The 17344-nt window shown below is 50.6% G+C and overlaps 5 protein-coding genes across 5 annotated transcripts; 2 read left to right on the top strand and 3 right to left on the bottom strand.

Moving 5' to 3' along the window:
* Positions 1–3646: 3646 nt before the first annotated feature.
* Positions 3647–3862, bottom strand: VFPPC_15101 (hypothetical protein; the record flags this gene model as incomplete). The annotated part of the gene is made up of 1 exon (XM_018292854.1): positions 3647–3862. The coding sequence occupies one exon, from the start codon at positions 3860–3862 to the stop codon at positions 3647–3649; it is 216 nt and encodes a 71-aa protein (XP_018148387.1).
* Positions 3863–5714: 1852 nt separating this feature from the next.
* On the top strand, positions 5715–6698 carry VFPPC_12751 (basic proline-rich protein; the record flags this gene model as incomplete). Its single annotated transcript, XM_018290528.1, has 1 exon — positions 5715–6698. The coding sequence occupies one exon, from the start codon at positions 5715–5717 to the stop codon at positions 6696–6698; it is 984 nt and encodes a 327-aa protein (XP_018148386.1).
* A 1221-nt stretch (positions 6699–7919) lies between these two features.
* On the top strand, positions 7920–9281 carry VFPPC_00312 (hypothetical protein; the record flags this gene model as incomplete). The annotated part of the gene is made up of 3 exons (XM_018280355.1): positions 7920–8000; positions 8079–8948; positions 8997–9281. 3 exons carry the CDS (start codon positions 7920–7922, stop codon positions 9279–9281), a joined length of 1236 nt encoding a protein of 411 aa, XP_018148385.1.
* A 162-nt stretch (positions 9282–9443) lies between these two features.
* On the bottom strand, positions 9444–10014 carry VFPPC_12750 (cytidine deaminase; the record flags this gene model as incomplete). The annotated part of the gene is made up of 3 exons (XM_018290527.1): positions 9444–9485; positions 9559–9640; positions 9692–10014. 3 exons carry the CDS (start codon positions 10012–10014, stop codon positions 9444–9446), a joined length of 447 nt encoding a protein of 148 aa, XP_018148384.1.
* Positions 10015–10708: 694 nt separating this feature from the next.
* VFPPC_00311 (STE/STE11/SSK protein kinase) lies at positions 10709–14845 on the bottom strand (the record flags this gene model as incomplete). Its single annotated transcript, XM_018280354.1, has 2 exons — positions 10709–11253; positions 11338–14845. 2 exons carry the CDS (start codon positions 14843–14845, stop codon positions 10709–10711), a joined length of 4053 nt encoding a protein of 1350 aa, XP_018148383.1.
* Between the last annotated feature and the right edge of the window lie 2499 nt (positions 14846–17344).

Below are 17344 nucleotides of genomic sequence, written 5' to 3'. Positions count from 1 at the left end.
GGAAAGCAGACGAGAGTCTTAATGAACTTAATGTACGCCGATGCCCAGCCCATGTGAAGTCTGAGACCTCTTTGAGACGAGTGCCAAAGCTGTCGCTTCTGGCTCTGTAAGGAACCGAAGTCCAGTCTTCCCACATGGTCGTTCTGCTAAAATGCCTGCAGTTCGCATGGCATTCTTCATAGCCCTTTGGCCATAATATGGCCACATATCAGGCAGGGTCACGACAATATGGAAACGTGTCTTGGCGATGGTGTTTGCCGGCAACGTCTCTCCGATAGATTCAATGGCACAATTCCATAGTTTCTTCAGAAAGTCGGCGACAATTACTGTGGAGTCCATTTTGGCTCTGTTTTGCAGCCTCTTGGCTCGTTTAAATTCGGGTAGTGCAAGTATTGAACCAGGAACATGTCGTTCTTCTAAAAGGAGAAACTTGGAAAGTTGGATAGCCTTATCTCTGTGAGATACTGAGAAACCCCATTTTACTGATGGGTGAGTTTCAGTGTATTGAATGAGCGTCGGTACTATTTCGGTTGAAAGGGAGGCACTTTTGACGGATTTCCAGTCTGTGACGACGTGGATTTGATCTGGTTCTTTTGATGTTGCCCATGCAACTTTGGAGTTGCTTGACTGGTTAGGAATGTGAGAGTAGTTGGCTTAGAGAAGGACTTACCAGGTTCCGAAATCGATACCGATAATGATATATTCGCTCATTATGTGTAGCCGTTTATTACGGAGTAGGGCTGCTATGACCTACTTACCTGGGTGCTTCATAGAGATGACGCTGCAATAAGGCTGTGAAAGTGGTGATGAGCGAAGTCGTGTACCTACCTAGGTAGGTAGGTAAGTTCATAGGTGTCTACATGTAATTATGCAACGTCACAAAACAAATTTATACTCGAAACATTCACAGAGCCTTTGCACGTGCCAGCTGCCAAGTAATTGCCGTTTGCAACAGGTGAAGTGCCGGCTGGCAGCCAGTCGCCCGCTCCAGAAGAACAAGAACTTCGAAAAAACATTACAAAGAAAGAAAAGCAAAACATCACCTGGACCAAAGAGGTCTGCCTCTTGGCATGGGTTCTTTGAAATGAGCCGACAAGCTTCCTTATCACCACTCCTAGAAAGCATAATACCCGACACCATTGTAGTGAGAACTGGTGACCACGGTATCGTACCTGCTGCGAGACGGCTCGAGAAACTGGATGTCATCCACTCATCCAGAGAGGAGAATTGCAGCGTGGAAGAAACTGGTAAGTTGGAATCATTCTTTTCTGAAGTTATCCCCTAAACTTACTGGGTCGTAACGCAGATTCAGACAACGATACAAGTACCGACGGCTCAATAAGTCCAGTGAACAAGAGCTTAATAGTGACTTTGAAGGTCGGTCAACAAAAGATGGCCGAAGTTCTGAATAATACCCCGAAGGCTAGTGCCGCAAATGATTCGGAAAATGGTAGGACCTATTTATCTTCTTCCCGATTCTGGCTCGTGTCAGGATGCTTTAATTCCCCCGACGCCACAAAAGAGACTGCGACTAAAGGTCTTGTAGCTTCTGTACAAACAGAAAGAGAGAGTGGCCTTTTTGAAATGAGATTTCGATCAAAATGGAGGAATTTGCAGTTTAAGATTCGACGCATAGCAAGGTCCGTCCTTGAGGACGGACCGGAGATAAAGTTCGCAGATCTCCCGCAGAGCAAGAGCATCCGTTTATCGATCAAGAAGGAAGACATGGAAGATAAAACCTTGAAACAAATTCAATATGGCAGTTACATAATCGAAACTCGCCTATGGCGAGATGTTACCGACATTATTTTTTGGTCTATAGGCGGCAATAACCTACTCAAAGCCACGAACAGCCTTAAGATGATGAGAAATTTTATTTTTAGTAAGTTGGCATGAACCAATGGCCAAATATAGGTTTATTGCTAACAATATCTACTACCCTGTAGAAGCAAGCCGGAACTCGTCAGGCATAAGTGCTTTATGGACATGGTTCATACAAGATTGGACTCTTCTGGAACCACTGAGAAAAGGCATTGCGAGAGAAATGAAACGGAAAGACTGCCCGTTTGTCGACTGGGTATCGTGTCAGATGAAGCAAGGTCATCATCAATTCGCAATTGATGATGATCTTCGTGACATGTTCACATTGGCAGTAGAAGTGGATGACATGGTGATGAGATGCCACAGTCTCATTACCATAGAGTGGCCCAATGCCAGAGAATTCGAGGAAGATCTGATGGATCCGGTGTACGTTGACCATGAAGCGTTGCACAGCCCCGAAGTAGAATGCAGGTAACGCCAGTGGTATTACGTTCTGAAATCGGCAATAGTGAGGATCGTAACAGAAGTATTGTGATAATCAAGGGAGACGTGGTACTTGGCTGAGCACTAATGAATGGAGGGATGTTAGAAGAACAGACTGACGTGGTGAAGCTGAGCTAGCTGGCCGCTATACGGAGACTCACGAAATGGATGGATTTGCTTCTTGATAGTATGCAACTTTGAACCAAATGATTACATCCCTACACAAATGTCCCTTGACTCACTGTCGAGATCTCACTTCGCAAATCACATACGGGCAGATGCAGCAAGCGTGAAAGCACCCTTCAATGCAACACCGCTTACACCCCAAACAACGCAAATGTGACGAGACCACAGCAGCGGTAGAGGCGCCATTCATGTCCAAGCCACCCATCGTTCGGATCATGGGTGTTGTCTCATCACAATAACCATATTCAGTTTAATCGGCTAGCTGCAGAGAAACACCTGTCAATGGCGGCAGCTCCAAGACCAAATGCTGATACCAATGGTGTCGCCGAATTCTGCATCCGGATATCACATGGGTCGAATTGCTGCACTGCCCAAACGCAATAGAAACATGACGCAAATGTCCGGCACGGATGTTTTGTCGGGTGCTGTGGCTCCAGACAAGCTGTTCGTCACGTCAATGTTACAAGTTCTTACACGTATTCTAGATTCCGATACGATGTGACTACGGCTTGTACTGCAGCAAACGCATTAGTCAAGAGCTAAGCAAGTATACACTTAAAACATGGCACCGAATACAATTACAAAGTGCAGGGAGTGTAGTATCATTTGTTGAGTGGCCCCTCACAGCGATTGGGCTTTGGCGTGCTGAGGGAAGAAGTCGTCTCAAGGACTGCCTGCCCAAGAAGCTTGGCTGGTATTTGACCGGACGCTAGTGAATCAGGTCAAGCTGGTAGCGCCAAGTTGGGACTCGGTACCCCAAGATGCGTAGACTGCCCCAGTGGTTCTTTGCACCAGCGTGGTATATTGAATGTACATGAGATGGCACGCTTTCTATCTTGCGTACTGAGACGGCTGGGAACTATCATCAAGCTAGCTCATGTGCGACAGACTCACTGAATCTAGGGGCGAGTCAGGAACATGCCGGTTACAGCCATGTCTGCGACCCAAAAGACTAACTGATTGGGCAAGACGTGCGCCTCGCTGCATGGCTTAGGTAAAAGGCGTGTGTGAGAGTGTGACATGGCGACAGCGGCGTTAAACGTAAAGGCAAAGGCGTGTTGGCGTGAGTCGGGGATTGGGCGAGACTCCGCAACGGGCAGTGGATCACAGGAGCTTTAAACCCGATCATCGCCTGGAACGTTGCGCCTTTGCGAGATTAGCGACAAAGACTACGGGTCAAGAGATGGCATGCCACTGTGAGACGAGGACCCTGTCCTGTCTTGTTGGGGGTGCTTGGCAGACAACCAGCCACTGTCCGAATGTCGGCACGGCCACAGAGATCACAACGTCGTGGGAGGACAGGTGATGGCAGCGCTGGTCCCGAACGATCCATATCACCAACTGGCCCTTGGCAGTCAAACGTCAAAGCCATGGACTCGTCGGCGAAAGTGTTCGAGATTTAGGAACAGCGTCTGGACTCCGGTTTTGCCGATGCGCCTTTGACGACATGTTCAAAATTTGCTCATGCCATGTCCTCAAGTTCGTTGGTGATACGTTTTTTCGCCACGGTTTCTGGAGTCTGGACTGCCGGGATAAGCCTTAGTTCATAGACGGTGCTTTGTGACCCTGCTAGAGTTTGAGAGCAACTTACTTGCCAAGTGCAACTAGGCCATCTGTGCGTTCGTTGGTAGACGTGGTGGGAACAGGACCCTTGAGATCTGCAACAATTCAGTTAGCATTCAGATAGTATTCTGCAAAGTTGAAAGAATTGAATTGAGTTGGATGGCGCAAATGGATCAGTCTGATTGAGCCAAAAGATGGCAACAAAGGGATGAACAGGACGAGCACCAATGCATGAAGTATCGTGTCAAGCACAATGCAATGCATGAGGCGCCGGTTGACGCCTTTGATGCGGGCAAAAGTGCAAGACCCAACGAGGGCGAACAACGCAGGTCCCTCCTTCCCCCACACGTTGATTGCCTGTTGGGAAGGAAAGAGCAGATGTCACCTGCTGATAAAGGCAGTCACCCCAGCACCAGACCCGTGATTCAATTTGAATCCACAAACTAGAAACGTGCACGACGATCTATTACAATTGCCCTCCCAATCACTTAACTCATTGACTCCAGTCACTCTAATCACTCCATCTTGCTTCTTGTCTCCAGTCTGCTTTTGCCTCCTTCACCCACACACCGTCAACCGCCCACCCGGCTCTCAGGTCTGACACTGCTCCCGCGTCAACCTGCTTGGCATCTCACCTGCAGGGAGCAAGCAGTGTGGCCTCCACAGCTCTCAGCGATTAGATTTCGGTCTGGCCAGTCAAAAGTCAAACGTCCGCCCGACCTGAGCCTTTTCCCCCTGTCGTCGTACAAGCTGTGGACCAGAAATTGTCGCAGCAGGTCGCATCAGCCTCAACCCTTGGTGTCGGCAAACAGTCCCTGGTGTCTGTGTCTGTTTGTGCCGGCCTCTGCCTTGTCGTCGGGATACGAGTGATACTCCCCCAAGCTTCGGTTACGACGCCTCGCCGATTTCGTGACGCTACCAGTGGCAGGAGGCGGGAAGGCGAACCAAGAGCGGAGATCGAAACAAGTCCAAACTTCTGCCGCTTCGTGGTGTTTATTTTTGGCCCGCAACTTTGCCCCAGAATTGTCCAGGTCGATGCCAGGAATGTTCCGTGGCCCACCAACAGCAACATTGAAAGATCCACTGAACTGAAGTTGCATAGCGCATGAGTCTAACGCTGACTCGAAGGGTCTCGGCTCACACCTACTGGCTGCCTGCCTTCTGATTGCTTGTGTTTGTTTTCCTCACACTTCAGGAGAACATAACCCTTTCGTCTGCTCCTTCTCCCCATCGTTCATCTCTCCTTTCCATTCCGTCCTTTGTCTTTTTGCCGCCGCTGGTCTCGGTTTGCCCTGAGCTTTTTAACCGCCTTTCGACACAAGTACTGTGAAGGAGATCCACCGTGCAGAATACGTACCCGCCAGCAACCTGGCCCTTACCTGTCCGGAGCACTCTGGACGGGAGACACGGCCACAGCTTCTCGCCTGTTCCCTGTCAAGGTCGCGCTTGACACTCCACCGACTGAGACGCTTTGATTTCGGGCAACCGCGACTGTTTGACGACGAGGTTAAAACAATAGGCGAATTTCCGACGTCTCGACTCCCAACTCACCGCTACGGAGTTTTTTTGCCCGCCACCTCCGCACCTAAGGACACATATTTTCTCAGCATTCTCCCGGCAAAGGTTGTCCGCCTTGACCCGCATGCAGCTCCCTGTATCTAATGGAGCCCGTTCCTGAGACGGAGCGCATGGAGGCGTTCAAGTCCTCACCTGTTCCCTCTCTACTTCTCAGCAGCAATCCAAACGCTATTCCCCCGTTGGACCTGGATATGGTCAGGAAACCGCCTACTATCCGACGAAGTACGGACCCGAATCCGACCTCACCAATTTCGCCATCATGGGGCCCTTCACCCTCAGTTGCCCTGCCATATAGGCCACGTACTGCGTCTCCTCTGTCTGGAGGCCATTCACGTTCACGGTCCGCCGCCAGCCTCGCTTCGCCCATGTCACGAACTCAATCTATGCCTGGAGTCAGCGGCTCTGGCCGCATCCTGTACTCGCCCCAGTTACGACCAGCGAGTCCCTCCAATTCTGGCTCCCCGAGCCGTGTTCGGACACCAAGAAAGCCTGTCGACGAAGCTTTTCCGGCTATTTCCCCCGTTCGAACGAGTGTTCTCGATCATGAAAAGAAGCAGCCGGACCGAAGCAGTTCACCGGTTTTCGGACCACCCATTGTGTCGTCGAGTCGACTTAGGAGGTCTTCCTCTCCTTTTCGGAGTGTGCCGCCACCGAGCTCCAGTTCCCTCTCATTATTGCCTTCGACTCCATCATCTGTTTCCTCAGCGTCTTCATTAAGAGGATATGATGCCTTGTCAATGGGCTATGGCGGCAGCCTGTCCTCCATACCATCGACGCCGACGTCGGCTCGATCACGCAGTCCTAGTATATCAAGCTTGGAGACAATTCCTGACTCCCCAGACGCCGAAGAGGCAGCATTAGAGGCAGAGAGACTAGCCCAGCTCAAAGCTGCCGCAGATGCCGCAGATGGGGCTGATTCGTCCGACTCTAAAGGCCGACCGTCGATGGATGCTCCCCCTCGAGGCAGGACTCTCAGCTTTGGGCCAAGAGACAAGCGCAAGCGATGGAGTGTTTGCGGAGCCGAGCGACGTGGGGACCTGGACCTGGAGACGATTTGGGAGGACTAGAGAATGAAAGGGCTTGCAAACAGCGTAGCGGGCATTTCACGTTGCATTCAATAAAGAGAGGAGAGCTCTTTTTGCATTAGCTCCCGATACGAAGTATGATGAACAGCGGAACTGGATTGCGTTAATGGTTTATGCGGGGTTGGTAACTTTGGCGTCATTGCTCTTTATTGTTGTTGCTTTTGAGCTTCATTTTCATCGTGTCCTCCGTCTTGGGGCGGAGATGAACCTTTGGGAGGATTAGTTTGTCACAGTGTCTTGATACCCTAACTTATTTGTGCGCGTTGACGCATTTGCATGATGTGGTAGGTGTAGGAGAATGAGACGGAGCTCATGAATGAATGAATGGATGTAGATTATGTTATGAGAGAAGGGCAAGTTTCTTGCAGGTGTGTTTAGGAGAGTAGCTGTTAGCTGAGAGCACCGAGGGCGATTTACAGGTGGAGCAGGCTCTTCCTTTGGATCCAGGGTCATGGACCTCTTGGGAGCCAGATCAATGGCAACTTGACTTTATTGAATGGGCTCGTTATAAGTACACATTCCTGTGACATGGTTTCCAAGTGATGACTAAAGCAGTAGTAGCTGAGTGCGAGTAGGTGCAATTCACTGGACGTATGCCCCTAGGTTGAAGGGCACCGGGCAGTGGGCAGGATGGGAGGTGGTTAGTGATATTTATTGCTGGTGCATATCTTGGTTTGCAAAATTGGCTACGGGTGTTGCACGTATGACTGGACTGTGTTGTGTCGTAATCTCCCTTGGCTTGGCTGGTTGGTTAATTTGCCGATTTGATATGGTCGTGATGATTGATGGTTTGGATCCCAGCTTCAGGGGCCATCAATTGATCACGCCCTTCCCGCCCCTTCCCGACTCAACTTGCCTATTTTGGTGTCCGTCTTCGACTCTCTCCCTCGAACAACCACCACTAGCTCCTTTGCCAGTGGGTATATTGACTGCATGAAGAACATTGATTCAATAATCATAGCCCTGCAAAAGAAGCTTCAAGATGATATATAAATGCTTATGGCGATCCCATTGACCATGAAGCAATCATCAAGCACAACTGCATTCAAAGCAGCCACAACTCTCTCTTTGGAGCCATTCTTTCTTCTGTGTCCCGCCACCGTCTGTGGGATTTCACATTCGATTGTATTCCTTCTTCCTTATAGAACATCTTTTTACTACCCTTTTTAATCATTTAGTGTAATAGACGGCTGAAATAACACAATGCGCTGGAGCACAGTCACATTCGCTGGCCTCTTGGCCACGGTGCATGCCGCACCAAGATTGCTTGACCAGGCTACTCAAGTGAGACATTTCCACCCCTTGAACACAAACAGCAACAAAACCAATTTTTGCCCATGAAAGTTACTCACATCAATGCAGAATGTCCAAAATGAGCCGCAAGAGAAAGCTGCTGATGCGGTGGCCAATGGCTTATACGCGCGCACGCACAAATGGGGGAATGCGAAGTTCGCACAACACTGGAACGCCCAGGGAACAGGAGCTCCAATGACAATGCCGACCATGGCACCGGGATGTCCTACTGCCAGTGTCGTCGTTTCAACTACCACGGTCGATGTGACTGTCTATGTTACTCCCGCAGCAAACACCACTGAGCCGTGTCCGGAAGAGACACCCGCACCGACTACGTCGGAGCCATGTCCTGAGGAGACGACTACCGAGCCGTGTCCGGAAGAGACAGGAAAATGGAACAGTACCATGCCTGCTAGCACGACTGAGCCGTGCCCCGAGACGACGGGCTGGAATACCACGACGCCTACGACTTCGGAGCCGTGCGAATCGACGGGCTGGATGAACTCGACTGTTCCTCTAACTACTGGGCCGAAGAGCACCACGGTGATTCATATGACCAAGAACATGACCATGACGTCGGAGCCGTGTCCTGAGGAAACGCCTACTACCACCGAGCCATGTGAGGAGACGTGGACGTCTACACATGCAACCACTCGAACCGTGCAGGTTACGCCCTTCACCACCGCATCGTCAACGTCCTGCGTAATTGATACGTCCATGACTCCCGTGACAAAATCATCCATGACCAGCACACCGACCGCTGTGCAGACGCCAACACAGACAATCTGCGAGCATGACAAGCCCACTGGCTCGCCGAGAGGGGACTCTTCATACTGCGGGATCAAGGGCCAACCGGCGGGGACGTACTTTATCGCTGAGTTTATCGAGGAGAGGTCGGGTGTGGCCGTCACAGAGGAGGGATGCTACCAGTTTTGCGATGTGAGTTGCTATTCTTCCCCAGAAGGTAAAAATACTAATATGACGCAGTCCGTAATGGAAGACACAAAGGGGTGTCAGTCGTATCGCTTCTATAAGAACGAACTGGGAGCCCCGCGCTGCGATCTCTACGGCATGACGGTAAGCCATGTCGTTAGGGATCTGGATAATAACCAGCCTGGTAGGTGGTATGACTTATCTTGTGGTTCGCCCACGGGACAGAAGTGGCATGAGAGTATGCCGCAGCATGAGAAGATGGATGCCGCTGCTGGTGCTAAGAGTGAGAAGCCGGGGTTGTTGAACTTGAAGCTTGGGCCTTTGAGTTTGGGTTTGTAAGAGATATGAGGCGGCATGGGTTTGTAAGGGATATATAATGGGACAGATGGGTGTAAAGGGACATATACTGAGACATTGTGGTTGAATATAATGGGGGGTAGTTAATACTTGATATATTGGACAGTTAATTACCATATAATGGAAATTTAATACTCGATTTAGTTATCTCTGCAGTTTTTCTGGGCCGAATGACATGGGTAGCAACTACAATTGTCAGTTACACTCAAAACAAATCCAACCAAATTTGTTTTAAAAGAAGGGAACAGGGGAAACCTACCTCCTCCAACGTAAGAACCACAAAATTCTCCTCCCCATCAAACATAATCACCGGCACATCCAACCCACAAAACTCACGAATACTGCCCAAAATCAGCAACGACTCTTTCTTTACTTCTTCACTGCAAACTCACAACTGCCTACACATCCCGCAAGGACTCGCCGGCGGACACACATCCGTCGCCACCGCCACCGCCTTGAACGCCCTCACGCCCCCCTCCGTAACGGCCTTCCCAAAGGCCACGCGCTCGGCACACGTTCCCACCGGGTACGACGCATTCTCGACGTTGGCCCCCGTGGTGATGGAGTCGTCTGCGCCGAGGACCGCCGCGCCCACCCGGAACTTGCTGTAGGGGCAGTAGGCGGTTTCTTTGGCGGCGACGGCTTTGGCGCGGAGGGCGGTGAATTGGGATTCGGTGAGGGCGTGTTTTTGGCATGTTTCTGCGATGGAGGCCATTTTGGAAGGCGGGACGGAAGTCCGGGGGGGGAAGGAAGAGAGAAGAGAGTAGGATGAGGGTGGTGGTTGGGATTTTTATATTTTGTAGGATGGAGTTGGAGGTTCCACTGATGCGGAGTGAGAGTGGCGCCGGGGAGTTCCGGGGGGTAGAGAGCCGTTTTGGGTAATTTTTTTGATGGAGGCTCTGCACTTGCCCTTGCCGGATTAAATGGGAGGGGAACTCAGATGTGATGGGGGCATGATTGACACCGGGGTGTATTAGTCGCTGTTCAAAACGTGGCTGCATTTAAAAAACATCGTCACCTGGATTGACGCATCACTCACATGCATAAGACAGTCATGCTTGTACAAGCCAGCAAACTTGCTGTTTCCATTACCGCCCACCACCACCCATTATTCTCACTACTTGCTTCAAATGGTATCTTATATAATCTTCCCAACCATGTCCCTCCATATGTAGCCATTCCTCATTCCCCTGCTCCATAGTACAATAACAGATGAATCTCCTGCCTCCCGTCATAAGATTACTGCATGCGACTGCGTAAGATGATAGTTCCTTTCCAGCCTTGAAGTGCGCACAACGCAAGCCACAAAATGAAAAATAAAAATAGTAAGAAGAAGGGTGAAAAAAATATGCACAATCGTTTGCTGCAAGATTTAATGCCAGCTCTTATACTTCAAGCAACGCAACCCATCACTTCATGTCCCATCCGTCATAGCTGCCTTTACTCGAACTCGCTGTCAGCGGCGTCATCATCGCCGACGAGCTGCTATCGCTCGGGGTCATCGGCTCAACCACCTGGCTGCGAACAGCCATGATCCATTCGTGCTGGAGGAGTTCCACAGCCGACGGTCTCTCCTTGGGGTTCCTCGTGAAGCACTTGGATAAAAAGTCGAGACCCTGTGGGCTGACTTGGTCGGCCGTCGGCAACTGTGGAGGGTTGCCCTGCGCAATGTTGTACATGATGGCCCATTCGTTGTCTAAATTGGCCCAGGGCCTTCGTCCGGTGGCCATTTCCAAAACCACACAGCCCAGTGACCAAATGTCCACGGATCCCGCTCGACCCGGGTTCTCTCCTTTGATCACTTCTGGTGACATGTACATTGGAGTGCCCGTCATGGATTTGTTCGGCTTCGTCGCGTGTAAATCCGCTGCCAATGTTCGTCCTTGACGGGCAATTATTTTGGCTGCACCAAAGTCAACGTACTTGATGATACCGTTGTGGTTGAGCAAGATGTCTGCAATAGTCAGTATCAACAACCGCCGTGGAAGCTAGAATGATGTATTTCACAGGGGGCAAATTATAAGGGGATAAAACGCACTCTCTGGTTTGATATCTCGGTGGGCAATGCCGCTCTCGTGGAGATACACCAGGCCCTCCAAAAGCTGCAAGGCGTAAAACGTAATCACTTGCTCGTCCTCGATTCGACCATGCTCAAGAAGATTCGCTAGCGATCCACCAGAGCAATACTCCATAAAAATGTAGACCCGGTCCCGGTGGACTTCAATGCCATGATACTGCACAATGTTCGGGTGGTCCAGCACTTCCAAAACACCCATTTCCTCTCGGATTTGTTCCGCAATCGTAGGAATCAGCTTTGGATCTTGCAGTCGAATCTCCTTGACAGCCATCAGCAGACCAGTGTCCAGATCCATGGCCGCATACACATTGCCAAACGTGCCGCCACCAACAAAGTGTCCCTGCTGCCATCGCTTCGTGACATTTGTTGCCGACGAAGACAGGTACGCAAGCGACCGGTCCGCTTCATTGTTGGCCTCTAGCACGCGCCCGAGAGCCCGTCTTTCTCCCTCCTTCTCACGTCTGAACCCGTCCACAACGTCTAATCGAATCAAACGCTGCTCTGTGATGCAGCGCGACGCCTCATCATCATCCAGCATTCTGTTCTTGTCCAGCTTCCTAAACTGCCCCACCAGTGCCTCCATGCGTTCCTTTTCTGCTTGTGCCGCCAGGTTGGATCTGGCGCCCATGATATCAAAGTGCGAAATCAAGAGTGACATGCAGCCTCCAACCTTTGTTCTGAGCTTCTCATATTCGTCGTCGCCAAGAGCCAGGATATGTCGTCCTCTGGTCATGCCCATGGCAAATTCAAGCGCCAACACTGCCCATCTAAACGTCTTTCTGTCCGAAGCAACGCAGTCGTCGCAGATGAAGCTCACCCAATCAAGAGCTAGCTTGGTGAGCTTCAAATTATTCATCTGCCGCCTATTGCTGTCCATGTAAAGCAGCGACCGTTGACCGAATTCGGTGGCAAAGACAAAACAAGTCTGAATCAGTTCTTGGCAGTCCTTTCCCTCCGTTTGTTTGCGGATCACCTCCACGCTGTCCATGAACGTGTTGGATAGCTTGTACGCTACCCGCCGAATCTCCATAAGCCGCGTGTTGACTTTGTGAATGTTGGATCTAGACTCCTGAAGTAGATCCACGTGCATATCCACAGCGTCAAGGAATGCTCTTCTTGCATCGGGCAACGTCTGGGATCCAGTCGCACACAATCGAGCTTGTCCACGCTTCAAATCAATATTTTGCTCGCGCAGAGGCACCGTGGCCTTTTCACCAAACCAGTGGAAGCTATCTTCCGGTCGCAAGATGAACAGATATTGCTCGCTCAACTCCGGGAATCGATCTATCGAGGTCACAGCCATCATGGCCTGCATATCGTCCAGCTTGCCATGAAGCTCCGGGGAAGCAATAACATAGGTGCCTTGCTTTTCAAACACACCAGTTTCCAACAAAAAGTGCCCAGACGCTACCAGCTGATCATAAAACTTTTGCATCGTCTCCGGCGGGAAGGAAATGCTGAAATCGGAAACATGCTCGTAATTGTCGCTCAGCATTCTCGAAAATCGTTGCAGCATGCGTTGACGAATACGAACGGAGTCTAAACAGGCTTTGTATCTCTTGCTCATCTCGGTGGCGCTTTCCTTTGGCTTTACCTGTAGCTCTTTTTCAAACGTTTGACTCAATCGGTTCAAGGCTTTGAACGTGAGGGAGCTGAATTGCTCCGCTACTTCGATGTGGCCGCCTTGCAAGTGGCTGCCAATATAGTTGGCAAAATCCCACTCCTGAAACAGCAACTCGGCTTCTTTGAATGTATTCTTGTTCCCACTCAGCTTCCAGTTCAACATCTTGAAATAGTATTTTAGTGCTTCCAGCACAACCTGGTCAAACGACTCGTCGATGCATGGCGGCAGGTCCCAGCCGGGCTCAGGGCTCTCAATAGAAAGATACTCCTGCTTGATTCTAATAGCAAACTTAAGGAGAAGCTGAAACTGCGAAATCATTTGTTCTTGCATCATTGGATTCTGCTGAGCAGCCTCTTTAACTCTCTTAGCGTATTCGAGACGCGTCTTTGTGATTTCTTCAATTAGCCGAGACGGGAAGCTGATGAGTGTCAACAGTTCCTCCAGATATGGCGGCAAGTGGCGCTTTTGAAACGGCGCTGAGTTGTGGATGAGGGTTTCTTTGGCTTTGCTGATGATGGAAGAAATGGGCCATAGCATGCCTTTTTGAGGGGTCCGTTCGTCGTCGTCGTACAGTGACTGCAAACCATCCTCCTTCATCAGTCTGTCCAAGAAGGACGTCTCATCAGTAGTGATGCCATCCACGGCAGGCGATCTTTGCTTGGTACGAGAAAAGTCTAGTTCTTCGTTTCCTACCCACTTCTTCAAAATCGACAATTCCGTATTGATCATCTTGTTCGTGTTGTACCAGGAGAAGATGGCGTCGTTGGCCTCGTGGAACTGAGGAGAGGCGGCCGTTTTGTGTTCCGCTGCGAGTGACTGCCACGAGGGATAGAGACTCTCGCACTTTTCAATCTTCCTCACGACATCCTTGACCTGTTCGTATGGCGGTTTGCCTGCCTCGCTTTCTCCCTTGACCTCAAAGTTGATAATGTCGTCCAAGAGCCGATCAACCGTGCCTCGAGCCTCCTCAACCATACGCTTCTGAACAGGAAGCTGTCTGCCGCAGGATTTGGCCCTAACACCAAGCCACAGCTCCGACTTGTGGGCTGTTTTACTCGCCTGTTGATCCGAAGCACCGATGAGTCTCTTCTTTTCCTGGCGAACGACATCACCCGTCAAAACCGCCTCCAGCATGCCGTACCACTCAAGCCTCTCCCTGCTGTCCGGATCCTTCATGTCTTCCTCGGTCGGCAGCAGGTTGTCGTTGCCGTAAAACATGATGGTCTCCTGATCCAACCGGTCCTCAAATGGCCCTTCCGAAGACGGGGTTTCTCCCTCAGAGTCGGAGTCGTTTCCGTTCATTCCCTGGTACGACGCAAAATATTCTCCAGAGGCATCGTGCCGTAACTTTTGGACATAGGCTCGCTCCTGGGCTCGGAATCTGCTCTCGCTCTGCCGTACTCGAGTTTTGGATGACGACCGCATCGATTCCACAAACGGCTGGGTCTGCTGTGACGGCCTCGGTTTTCGAGATGTCGCAGGGTTGTACGTGCTGGACGGGGTTCTGGCTGGAGCGAGCGGTCGCTGCGGCCGCCCGCCGTTGGCATAGGCAGCGCCATCATCGCCCACATTATTCCACTGTTGTTTTGAGGCGACGCCATTGATCACAGTGCCGGCTGGTATTGATGAATGAGTACCGGCGTGCGTAGAAGTGTCGTTATATCTCGTCAGGTCACCGAGTTCGTCCTGGCCCTCTACGGTGTTGGGGTCCTCATCAGAACCGGGCGACGAGTTCTCGCCATCGACGTCGACGACCATTGAAGGCCTTCGTCCCTTGGGCCTCTCCTGCTGCAGCTCGTCTTCGCCTCCAGAAAAGCGGACGGCGCGGGGAGAGGGATCCGACATGATGGCGACGTTGGGTGCTTCAGCAGAACCAGGGCGACCAGACAGTCTCAAACGCAGCAAGCACCCTGCTCAACTCAACACCCGAGAGAGGGGCTCGGCCCGGTGGCCAACAATCTTTCAACAACAATGGGTATGAAGACGCAGCATGTGTGTCGCTGTTTTGTTAAATTGCGTTAATTGCGCCGGTCGCAACTCGTGTACTGCACGGCCGTTGTTGGTGATATTGCGATAGTTGCCAGTAGGGGGTTTGCTCGCCGACCTGTGCCAGCCAAGCTTGAGCTGTCGTCAGAAACAATAGATCGTGATCAACCGCGACATATGAGTGGCAAGCTTGGGAGAACAGAGCGGCTCCCCGCGGCCTGATTGGCTGCTGTGGACTGAAGTGCGGTTAGTGGTGTGGCGGTGGTGTGTTGGATGGATGTCTGTCGAGTGGCACGAGTGGCACGAGTGGCTAATGAGGCAGACCTGAGCCAGAGCTGAACCAGGCCTGATCGGGCAGTTGATGAAATTCCCCTTTCAGCGTTGTGTTGGGACCAATTTCTTGCTTTCTGCATCGTCAATTCGTCATCTATCGGTTGTCAGTTTGCGATGTATCTCTGACACCACGTGGACGCATTACGAGGCCCAGTTCATTTTAGATTGCACAGTGGCAAATATCTTTCCTTGTCAACTACAATCTCTCAATCAATCCCATCGCAAACCAACCAGACATTCATTAGCTGCGGCGGGGCGCACCAAGTTGGCAAATACAAACATTTAACTACTGTGAAGTGTGACAAAGTATCCAACGGGACCCAAAGACACAATATCGCTTAAGTGAACACTGAGTCTTATTACGGAGTAGCAGACACGAAAACTTTGTCCGTATTTGTCAAGACATGCAGTGCACTCCGAATCCGACTTGTGTCTTCGTCTTCCTCGTACCAACACAGCTCATACCAACTTGCCACAGAACCACAAGATAAAACCACAAACACGATTCTGGTTTCCAGTCACGTACATGTACCACGACAAGCACAGACCCAACCGGTACGCCAGTAAATGTTATGTGAAGTACTCCGTTCGGAGTAAGATACAACAAGACACGCCCGGACCGTCAAGTACATATCTACTCTGCTTGATATTTCATGAAGAGAAGAAGTCAAAAGCACTTTCACATGCACCTCCGAAAATAGCAGCCCATACACCCATTCAACCGTGTTTCAGTAACTGTCTCAATCAATATGTCAAGTCATATGTACCGATCAGGTTCATTCGTTTTGCAAACTCCCAATTCAACCAGGTGCGGATGGCCTCAGAAACAACGCGTCGAAGAGCATCGGCATCCCGAATCACTTGGCATTTATTAGCATATTTTACCAAGCCCCATTGCCAATAGTCTCATGTACGTTCGAAGATCTGTTTCATCACCGCTGTTGTCTCCGCACAATATTTCAACGGATAAAGTCTATTTAGCCGACAAAGACCTACTCTGCCGCACGTGCTGTAGCATTTCGGAAGCTTTATCCTTTCCTGACGATAAATGGAGAGATAGTGGAAGATCACAACATCCCTCTTCTTCGGCCCGTACCGGTAGCGGAGTAGACGAAAGCTTGTTGATGAAACCGGGGGCGTCGCGCTTTGACAACAGGAGGCGACCCTGACTGACAGACAAAGACAAGGCCGTCAGCCACGGGAACGGTGGCATGTCTGTTCATTATCGGGCTTTTAACTTATTATTCTGTGAAGTATCAACCAGGAACCAGACGAATGCCTCGGGGTGGTGCCCCTTTCCGGAGCCTAGTTGCATGCATGCGCATTGAGCTGCCATTTGGGCGTTACCCAATTCTTTTTTTGGTATTCAATGTGCCATCTCGACGCCTTGCAACTCCTTGTGCATGGCAAGACTCTCCATTTTTTATTTTCCCCTGCCCCATGGTATTGAGATGTTGCTCCCCTGTTCGGAGTACAGTTTGTGGAATGGGCGTCTTGTATCCCATACACCTGACACTTGACACATGGTTGCTGGTTGCAGATGATTTCCTGTACACCAACAGCGACAGACGCGGACAAGGATTGATTGCAGTGAAGCTGACAATAATAAGTCGTCCTGAAATTCGAACGTGCTCTTCATGTCCTCAAGCGAAATATATCGTCACACAGATCACCACTTTGCCAGAGTGCATCAGCAAATTCATCGTTGGATGCCCGAAACGCCACGAGATACCGAGGCTGCTACGACGTGCCTCCTGGCCTAGCCCCTGCTCCCATTTGCACTGACCAAAATGATCAGATGAAGAGTGGGCATTGGCTCCATTCCGAGGTGGGAGTGCAGAATCGAGGATTGGTATGGATTATGAACGTGGATTGTCATTCGTGTTAGGAGCACCCCATTATCTTACCAATCTCACTCTTTTCGGTTGGCAGAGCCAAGGGAATAACCAGTTATGCCTATACACAGGTCCCTGAAGTGTAGCAGAGGTCCAAACATACGAAGCTGGGTAACTCATCTTGACAGCT

This window comes from Pochonia chlamydosporia, chromosome 1 (genome assembly GCF_001653235.2).
Source record: "Pochonia chlamydosporia 170 chromosome 1, whole genome shotgun sequence".
Classification (NCBI taxonomy): domain Eukaryota; kingdom Fungi; phylum Ascomycota; class Sordariomycetes; order Hypocreales; family Clavicipitaceae; genus Pochonia; species Pochonia chlamydosporia.
Note: the sequence above shows the minus strand (reverse complement) of the source record. Positions and strands in the feature narration are given on the sequence as shown.